This window comes from Sebastes umbrosus, chromosome 13, assembly GCF_015220745.1.
Source record: "Sebastes umbrosus isolate fSebUmb1 chromosome 13, fSebUmb1.pri, whole genome shotgun sequence".
NCBI classification, from domain to species: domain Eukaryota; kingdom Metazoa; phylum Chordata; class Actinopteri; order Perciformes; family Sebastidae; genus Sebastes; species Sebastes umbrosus.
The window spans coordinates 13215046-13225689 of NC_051281.1; the positions used below are offsets into that span (position 1 = coordinate 13215046).

At 40.1% G+C, this 10644-nt stretch overlaps 1 protein-coding gene across 3 annotated transcripts in view; it reads right to left on the reverse strand.

Annotated features, from left to right (window-relative positions):
• The window catches only part of dip2a (disco-interacting protein 2 homolog A), a 100649-nt gene extending 90828 nt beyond the window's left edge, over positions 1–9821 (reverse strand). For 2 of the 3 annotated variants that reach the window (XM_037789664.1, XM_037789663.1), the window contains exons 1-2: positions 9510–9820; positions 9293–9448 (exon numbers count right to left, since the gene is read on the reverse strand). In XM_037789664.1, the coding sequence (XP_037645592.1) occupies positions 9293–9448; position 9510 (157 nt within the window). In that variant the 5' untranslated portion in view covers positions 9511–9820. Of the gene's footprint in view, positions 1–9292 lie in introns of all 3 variants that reach the window. The other variant, XM_037789661.1, reaches the window with a different exon arrangement.
• Between the last annotated feature and the right edge of the window lie 823 nt (positions 9822–10644).

The window sequence follows — 10644 nt, forward strand, 5'->3', positions numbered from 1 at the left end:
ACTTTGGAGAGTTTGCGACATGCAAGTATGACATCTATGGATTCCTTAGGTTTTCCCGTTTCATATGACGCCAGTACCTTCACTCTAGCTTTAAAACTGACCCCGCTACAATGTCTGAAAGACAGAGTAGCGTCCGGGTCCGAAATCAATAGCGTCACAAAACTAGTTATCACAGGTCCATGTCTGACCAGAGTAATTAGATGTACTACATGTCAATCAAGCTTCACTGATACTTAGTTACTAACATTGGCACTTTTAGCATTTGTTCTTTCTTACACATTATATTGGAAAATGCTGCTGTTTGTCAGTCACAAGTTGGTGACTGTGGGAATCAGTGTGGCTGTGTAATCAAATTGTTCAGCAATTTCTGCCACAGCAATAAAGCGCTATATGTGATAAACACTGCTGAGATAACACTAGTAAGTCACTTCATGGTTGAGACAGTTGAGAGAGAATGAAATGCAAGTTTCAGAACAAACTTTAAAATCCCTCTGAGCCAAAAGCCTTTACAATACATCCATAGGGACGTACAAGGTAGCTGGGAATCAATCATTACTGGAACAATTAGTTGGTGCTCATGCTCATCATGTAAAAATGTGACCATAGCAAAAATGAAAATAAGTCGTTTGAAAACAACCTTAAAGTCAGCTGTCGAGTAAAAATATGGTGGCAAATATTTACTGCTTCTAAAATTAGATGCATTCTTTTCTCAATTTCATACAACAGTTGCATGAATGCCTTCGGGTTCGTTGACAAGATTGAGACATTATTTTTTCCATTTTAAATACTACATTGTTAAATAGTTAATGGGTTAAAACTAGGGCTGTCAATCGATTAAAGTGTCATTCAAATCGCATGATTGTCCACAGTTAATCGCGATTAATCCAGTGAGTACCCAAAGAACCCATTTTCATTCACATATCTTGAGGTCAGAGGTCAAGGGACCCCTTTGAAATGGTTTTCTGATTTCATATGTTTTCAAGCTACAAATGAGCCCGCTACAACCTAAAAATCACAAGTTGCGTTAATGCGTTAAAGAAATGAATGGTGTTGAAATGTATCGCGCTAACTTTGACAGCCCTAGTTCAAAACAATAGATCAAATGATAATGATATAACCAATACTGAAAACCTTTCCAATGAGGGAAGCCACAGGGACACTAAAATCACTGTGCTGACAGGAATCTCACTCTGTGGACTCATCCACGCTTGAATAAACAAAGAGAGAAGAACGGACATATTTCTACATATTACAATCCCATTCCATTAAATATTCATGGCTCGTATAACGACAGAGACAGGATGTTGAAGAGCACTGTAAAGAAAACAAACAGGCAGGACCTGCAGTAGAGAGCAACAAAATGTAGCGGGACAGCCAGGACAATAACTAAAACGCTAAAATGAAACAGCTCTGTGGTTTGTTAGGAGCGCCATAACAATCCACAAACAGAAAGTAAATGGACCAAACATGCACACACTTCTTCCATGTGCACAGACTCTCATAAACTATACAGGCAGTAGAAGCATATGAGAGCAGCACAAGAATCTGAAGCTCTACTCCGCTCTGAGGCACACCCTTGAAATATTTATGACCCTCCACGTTCTATCCTCCGCCGTGGCAGGGGCACGGCATAGCTGGCTCTTTATCTCCAAACTGGACTTTACAGCAGCAGCCAGCTAGCTCGCTCCGAGGCTCAACATTCTTCTCTTTTGGATCCTATTACAGAGCTAACCAGCAGCCATTTACAAAGTCCCCTCAGTAATCGCCCTAAATCCTACATGTTCTCAAAGCTCTAAATGCACAATGTGATTGTACATTCATCAAATGTTTGGTTTTGCATAACAACAGGCTGAACTCACTGGGTGAGCCCAGTGGAAGTTCTTTCTTCGTGAGTTGGTGGTGGGAGTAAGTGACCACAGATAGGAATGAGTCAGGACCAGTGAGCAGTTCTTCTCTGCACTGAGTGGTCTTTCCTCAACAAACACTGTGGTCCTACTCACTGGAGTTTCCTGTACACTCATACTTTCCAAAAAGAGGTTTTACTGCTGACCACCAAAGCTATCCGCTAACCCTAACCTTGTGCAGGCCTATAACCTTGGCTTGACTCAGGTTTGATTGTATAACAGGCCTGTATACTTACTCAAGGATCCGGGGAAAATATGCCATTACAGGGCTGCCCACTCTTAGTCACTTAGTCGACAAATTGTTCGTTTTGGTCTTAGTCGACTAAGATTTCCATAGAAGATTAGTCATTTTGGTTTTTTTCATGCTGAATGACTTATTTCCTAGAAACGTATGAGCACATCTCTGGTAAACACAAGATTTAAAGTGGCGCTTTTGTGTGATTCTTTGTGGAGAAACTCAGTTTTGCAGATCCTTCGATTAAATCGAGTAATTGATTACAAAATCTTATGAGTGTTACGCCAAATTCACACCAGGTAGCAGCTGTGTTTCAGTGGGGAAGAAATTATTTACAACATAGGTCAATATGGAGTCACGGGATCTGTTATCTGATTGGCAGCGGGTCCTCTCTGGCCGCACTTCGCAGCTAAAAGTTAAAGTTTTCCCAACTTTTGTTTGGCCGCGCTTCGCCGCAGAATCAAACGGCCGCAGCTTGCTGAGCTCGGGAGCGGCCGCCGCAGCTTTTAATAGACATTGCATGGCAGCTCGCCACACGTCGCACTTCGCTGCTGCTCTGTTGTGAATTCAGCGTTAGAATTTCTTTGGTCGAGGACAGGACAGACCTATTTTTTTCAAGATGCTTGCCTGCCCATCAGGAGCAAATTCGGGTTCAGTGTCTTGCTCAAGGACAAGCAGACAGGAGGAGCCGGGTATTGAACTCCCAACCTTGTGATCAACGGACAACCACTCTACCTCCTGAACCACAGCTGCCGTGGATATTAACTGAGGCTACAAGTCCTGTAGAAGTCTTGGAAAGCTTCTAACTTGTTTACTGTGGATCTACAGTAAACTACAACCAATGAGAATGTCATACTAGCTTATATGAAAAACCATCATGTGTGAAATTGAAAACCTTTCACACAACAGCAACTTACTTTCTGACTTTTTTTGGTCTTGTTTCCTCTCTCACACACATTAACTTAGTATTGCTTCTCTCCGCTCTGCCTGTACACACTTAAATCACATGGTGTACTGCAGTGTTGTCATTACAGTTCAGGGAGAAATTAAGAGCGCTTGTTTTGATGAAGCGGCTCTCCCTGCTAATAAAAATACTGCAGAGTCATCAGGTCAGAATGAGATTGATAACAATTAACGGCCCTGCTCTACTTTAAGGCCAATTTAAACTTTCTAAAACAATTATTTGGAGCTACAGTTGTCCATTAACATCATTAATATAGACACCACTTATCATTACACCATGAAGCCTCCGTCAGTGCCAGTTTAATCATCACCATCTCATTACTACAGTTACCAGCACTTGACAGCACTGTGCCTGATCACCTACAGGTCTACAGTGAGTAAAGTTTCATTCTATCTATGTGATTAGATAAGGGGAAACTTTAATGATTTCCGTGGGGGGATATTGGGTCATTGCAGGAGCAGATACTAGGATATAGATAAGAGTAGGAACAAATGAAAACAGTGTCCACCATTAAACTGAGTAATCTGAGCCACATTTATGATGCTGGATCTCCTTTCAAACACCTTAAACCTGCAAAATAAAAAAATTCTCTATGAATACAAACAACCATAAACAAGCCAGGCACTACTACCTAAACTACCAAAAACCTGCACTGTTCCTCTGTAAATGTTTGTTGAATGGGAGCGGGCAAAACAAGCGGAATGACCAACCAGGGGTTTGGCAGTATCCCAGCAAACAGCAGCACTGAACTAAAAATGACTTTGTAATCAGAGGGTTTAGAGAGCAAACAAAGGAGGAGGGAAGAAAACCAGCGAATGGAATCGAGTGAGTCTATGAATTACTCAGCAGACACGTCTCTCCCTCTTTACTCCCTGCAGGAGATAATGGGGATCATCCATCTTCTTGCCCTCCTTTACGCCACATCTTTGGACCACTCATCTGCATCCAGGTCAGCTGAGAAATACCACATGTTCTCTCCAATAACTATGATGTGGAGGATTTAGTAGGAGGGGATTTCAGTATACCTGCAATTTTGGGGAAAAATGGTAAATGGAGTGTATTTATATAGTGCTTTCCTACCTTACTGGACAAAACGCTTCATGCAAGACGCTTGCCTGCCCGTCGGGAGCAACTTGGGGTTCTGTGTCTTGCTAAAGGACTCTTTGCTCCTAAACCACAGCTGCCAAAACTTACAAAGCACAATTACCAAACTAGCATGATAACTGCACTGATTACAGGCCCTAAAAACACATTTTCTCAATCAGCTTCTATTGTGAGTGGTGCAGTCCGACATGATTACACAATTTAAAGTTTGGGTTATTTGACATGAGAGATTTATGTATTTTTGTTTGAACTCTTCTCGCTGGTTTGAAGTGGGTGGGGATGAATTAATAAGATGTGATGTCACACACTTTCGTGTAGGGCTGCACAATTAATCAAAATTTTATCAAAAACGCAAACAAAATTAAAAAAACATTCAGACAAACTGTAATTTGGCAATATTTGGCTGCTCTGACAGGACAAGGGCCCTTCCCTCCCATCAAAAGCAGGCTCTCAAAGCAGGCATGATTGCGGCTAAAAAAATAATATTATTAAATTCGAAGTCTCCATCATCACCATGTTTCAGGAGGTGGCTCAACGAATTGCTTTCTATTGCTAAGATGGAATAGATTTGCTTTAGCAAATTGTTAAAGGTGAAATGTGTGTCAAAATACCATTTTAAATAAAATATTGTCGTGCTGCAGAGATGTCATATTCTACAGACTTAAGAAAACATCTTTGTTTGGTACAGATTCCCGCAAAAATCACACCATAATCATTTAAAAATGTTTTTCAATGATCATATCACAATGGCAATATAAGTCAAAATGATCAGAATTAAACTTTTTTTTCAAACTCGTTCAGCCGTACTTCCGTTCACCAATCAGGATTTGGCAACACCTGATTCAGAATCAGATGTCAGTTGGTGGGTTGTTTGTTTACTTTCAATCTAATCTGATCAAACCACACCCACATGGTCCTGATGAAGCAGATTGGCAGTTTTTGACTGTTAAACACTTAAAGGACTACTTTTGGGAAATAAAATAATTCACATTCTTATCAAGAGTTTGATTAGAAGATTGATATCACTCAGTAATAGCGCCCAGTACAGTAATTATGTTGCTGCAGCTGGATAGCTTAGTTTAGCACAAAGACTAGAAACATGGGGAAACTGCCTGGCTCTGTACAAAGGTGTCAAAATTCAACTACCAGCACCTCTAACGCTCACTAATTAATGTTATATGTCATTTAATCCGTATAAAAACCAAAGTGTTAAAGGTGCTATCGATAACATTCAGCAACTAGATGTCTCATTCTCCCTCCCCCGTTCCATTGCATTTACTTCACAACAAGTCGTTGCCAGGCACTTACCATCGATCTCAGCTATTTATCTGTTTTTTTCTACACTGACTGATGACCCAGAGATACCAAATGATTCCAACGCCGTTTTAATATTGGCTCATAAGTCTTGTTAGAAGTGGGAACCAAATGTCAGCTATCTTCCACAGAGATAAACAAAACATTCATTTCAGAGCCATACTTTTATTCAGCACCTTTCTAAAGGCTCTGTGGTTGTATTATTTTTTAGAAAATATCCGTCTACATAAAATGTTATCAATAAGACCTTTAACAAAAGATAGCCAGCAAGCATATTTTGCATAATATCAAACCATTCCTTTAATAAATAATGCCTAAGATGTTTGTTTTTTTACTTTGATTGTTGCTTATTAAGTTATGAATATTTAATATTATGGAGGAATGCCAAAGATTCAAAGCAAAATTTGCAGCGGCTTTAAACCTAGAAAAGCTCTTTTACTTACTTTAAGTCCATTTTCCACATTTAAAGCGATTCCAGGTTTAACTCAGTGAAGGTATCCTGATTATTTAGTAATCCTGCTTCACGAGGCAGACCCCGAGCGTAAACAGTAAAGTGCTTTCAAATTATTAAACTACATAGACACATTGAGAGAAGTTGTAAACAAAAAAGAACAAATGCACATTCAAAGTGGCATAGAAAGAGTAAGTGGGTGGGTTCTCATTACCACAACAACAAGTAGAGTGAAGTAATCCAAGCATTTTAGAACACATGTTCACTAAGAAATAAATACAGAGTAGGATAAATTGAAAATAAATGCATCTCTAGAGGAAACCCCATTTATTATAACCACAATAAGAGTGCACAGATTGTTTATTTCACACTTCAGCAGGCCTAAACTGCTGATGCTGGAATATTATCAAGCTGAGCTGCTGGATTGTCTCAAACTCATGTTTTTCCAATGACTGCTGCTACTAAACTGCTTAAGAAAACATACATGACACATCTATTCAATTTCATGAATAATACAGTGTGCACCTACTGGCACACTCAAGCCGAGATGTGTCTCTTAGTGTGACACAGACGTGCCTGACTTTAAATCCCTGCGAGACAAGCTCATTGAGAAGGATAGAAAAACCTGCAGGATTCACAGGCTCTCATCTCCTTCCAATAAAACCACTCGTCTATTCTTTCCTGAGACAGGATGCGACGGGGAGGCAACCAAAGGGCATCATCGCGAGGTGAAGAGTTCACAGCAGTGTACAGGAATAGGATTTGAGAGTAGGGGAAAAAAAGGTTGATTTCTCTTTACCCAAAAGAGAATTACATTTTCTTCTTTGATCAGGGAGAAAATAAATGAAATGTGGAGGTGGGGAGTCATGGAGAGAGGCATTGAAAGAGAGAGTCGGTGGAAGAAAAGCCAGAAAAAGAAACAGAGTCAGGGAGATGCTGCTATCAGAGCTCCAACATGGCAGGATGTGACATGTGGAGAGCAGGAAGAGGAAACTGGACAGATATAGATTAATTTGCTAGCCGCTCCTGAATACATGTCTATCCCATTAGGGGCCTCAGTGGCAGTTAACGTGCTTATCAAAGCGTGCACCTTTGGTCCATTCCTAACCCTTGGACGGTGCTACTGCAGCTAACACAGAGAAAGAAAAGCATAAATTAACTATGGATCAGTGTGTTTTATATTATAAGTTCTACTGCACTTATTGTCTTGTAGAGTGAACACAGAAAGAAGGTGACCCCCTGGGGTCAAACACCAGATCTAATCAGGCTTAATGTAGATCATTAATCAGTATTACTTTACCACAGCTCAGCTAATTTCACCATGTGAGGAGCAGTTAAACATTGAATGTCACTAGCTAACAAAAAAACAAAAGCTTTGTGAAAAACAAACACCCTCTTCATTAGTTACAGTGTACTGAAACTCTTAAGGGTTTCAAGTCAGCGGGAGGATGAGCCCAGCTTTATTTACTTTCTACAGCGCTGAGTGACTACACTTAAATGTGAAGTCCAAGGGTTGACATTTTAATACAGTCAGCTACATAAATGTTACGTCCAGTATTAGTGACATTTGTCCTTTAGAGCAAATATCAAGGAAAGTGATTATGTAGCGTAATAAATCATATCAGTAAATGTTGCTTTCAGGACTTTGTACAAGCACGTGCTTTCTGTTTCCGTCAGCCGGTAAGCATGATAGTTAAGGGTAGGGCTTCATATAATTATTATTTTGACTGTCGATAAATCTGTTGATTACTTTCTCAATTAATGGATTCGTTGTCAATCAGTGTTTCCCAATAAGCCCAAGATCACATCCTCAAATCTCTTGTTTTGTCCACATCTCAAAGATACTCAGTTTACTGTCATAGAGGAGTAAAGAAACCAGAGAATAGTTGGCATGCACGCCTCGGCTCAGTGCCTTCATATGCTTGATGTAGCTTACCATGCATCCTTGAGGTTCATTACAAATAGTAAAGCTCTGTGAGTTGTACTCTCGGGTGGGATGGCCTGCACTGGCAACCCGTAGGCTCTCCCATTGGTGCATCCTTATATATAAGGTGATTCTGGGTCTGCTCCCACAATACTTAAGTGTTTTTACTACGCAAAAAAATTGTGGACAGTATTCACTGCGTTCACAGGACCTCTTTGTGCTCTCTGTCCAAAAAGCTCGGTCAAAAATTGGGGAAAGGGCTTTTGCATATTCTGCACCCTCAGCCTGGAATTTGCTCCAAAATGATCTAAAAATCAAGAAGCTGGTATCATTAAATATGTTTAAAATATAAAATGAAGGCTTTAGAAGCAGACTCTGTGGCATGCCAATGTTTTTAGCCCCCTTGTTGTACAGTTGACTCCCAGAAAAGTTCCTTTTTGTCCCCCCATTTGTCTTTAGATAGTTCTCTTTTAATGCAAATTTTAGTGCTTTTGTGAATTGTATTTTATCTCTATTTGTGTCAATGTGTCTGCAACTTGCTGCTGACCGTCTTGGTCAGGTCTCCCTTGGAAAAGAGGTTCTTAATCTCAATGGGACTAACCTGGTTAAATAAAGGTTAAATAAATAAAAATTAAAAAATAGTTCCTCACTTCTCCCTTTCATTTAATTAAAAAAAAATAACAGACCCTTGATTATGCATGTGTGAAAACAGAGCCACATTAACAGTAGCATGGGTGTGTCAGCTGACTCAGCCCAGCTGTTAGAGGCAGATAGCCATCTGATCAAATATGGTGTTAGGAGTCTGGTATCTTCTGGACAATAGGAACAGCTGGACTTCATTAGAGGTGAAAAACAGTGTAGTGTAGTTTGTGCTGCAGTAGTTATACCAGTCATGATGAGGAGAAAAGTTCAGTTTTGGGGTCTCCCTGATTTATGTGCCTTAGGGTGTTGTTATTTATTTATTCATGTTTTTTGGGGGGTTTTTTTGTTTTGTTTTATTTTTATTTTTTTTGTTTTGTTTTCCTTTCACTACTTGTGTTTTTGTATTTGCTTTTCCACAATTGTTTGTTTGCCCTTAGTTCCTAATATTGTCTGTTTTTGTTGATATATATATATATATAAAAATAAGGCATGATACACACCCCACAGAAGTCTGTATCACTGACATGCACATGCTTCTTAATAAAAATATTTGAAACGAAGTTCAGTTTTGTGTGATATATCTGATAGTAGCAGTAGATGCTGGCATGTTTTCAAACATGAAGCCTCAAAGATAATAAAGGGCGGTGGTTCTCATTGCTTGTCATGTGCATGAATAATGTTTAACCCTCCAGGTAAAAGCAGCATGCATTTTGTCCACACGGTGCAGGTATAGTTTGTGTTCATGTTAACTTACCCTCAGAGAGCTCCAGCTCCAGCTCCGCCAGCTTCTCCCGGACCTCCGCCGGCAGGGTCATCGCGACAGCCGGCGTGGGCTCCAACATCATCGTTAGCAACCCGGAGGAGGTTCTCTCAGCCATGGTGAGAGACAGAGGAGCGCAAAATAGGTCCACTGAGTCGCCAATGAGGAGGACAATGAGATAAGAAATAAAAAAACAACAACCCCTCCTCACTTGGTTTCCTCTAAGGAGGGCAAACTGGGTGTTGGTGCTCTCGTTTGCTCGCTGCAACGTCGTCCAGATGTGTGAGGAATCTCTCCAAGCGTCATGACGCGGCCAGCAGCGAGGCTATAGCAGACACACCTGGCTGGCTGTATGTCCATGTAGTGTTGTCCTGCTGGTGTCTCCGTGCCCAGCTGTCTCTGTCCCCCACGGTGTCCTCCTGACTGCTGCTGATATCACTTCAACTGTGGAGGGAACTCATTCAACTCCTCGCTGACGCGCTTCCCACGGCGCAGTCGCCATTGCATCATAGCAACAGCAGCTCTGACCGTGCGCGTTCACGAGACTCCTGTGTGTGCGCGTCTCCTGATGTGTTCCTCATTATATAACTCTGCTGCCTCCTACTGTCATAATCACAGCACTGCATGATGCCACTGAGGTAGTGGACTACTAAAGGTGCCATATCATGCTCGTTTTCAGGTTCATACTTGTATTTTATGTTTCTACAAGAACATGTTTACATGCTGTAATGTTAAAATAAAAACCTTATTTTCCTCATACCGTCAGCCTGAATATGCAACAACAAATAACAATAACAATAAAAGAACAAAACATAAAGACCAAATAATGAGAAAACTAAAACCCAGAACCAATGGTATCAAAACAATAAGTTACTACACATAGGCCAAAAGAGGACAATATAAGGTGTGGGAAAAGGTGCACCAAGCTGTTGCCTTACGGAGTTAAAAAAAAAAGCCTTTTTATAAAAATGGGTTTTTAAAAGAGTGTTTTTTGCATTTGGTAATTTTTTTTGCATGTCACACAAAAACTGCTATTACTACTATTATTATTATTTTGTTTTTTATTTATTTAACCTTTATTTAACCAGGTAGTATTCATTGAGATGAAGAATCTCTTTTAATAATAATATAATCATCTTTATTTGTATAGCACCTTTCTAAACATAGTTTCAAAGTGCTTGCACTGATCAAATATGAATCAATATTCTGTTACTGTAATACCTATTTTCTCGCCTCAAATGTTTTCAGTGGATCACCTTAAACACCCATTTTTGATTTTCTTTTCTCTGAAGACTTATTGCTGTAGCCAAATGATATATTTATATCCAAAGCATCCGTCTGCCACA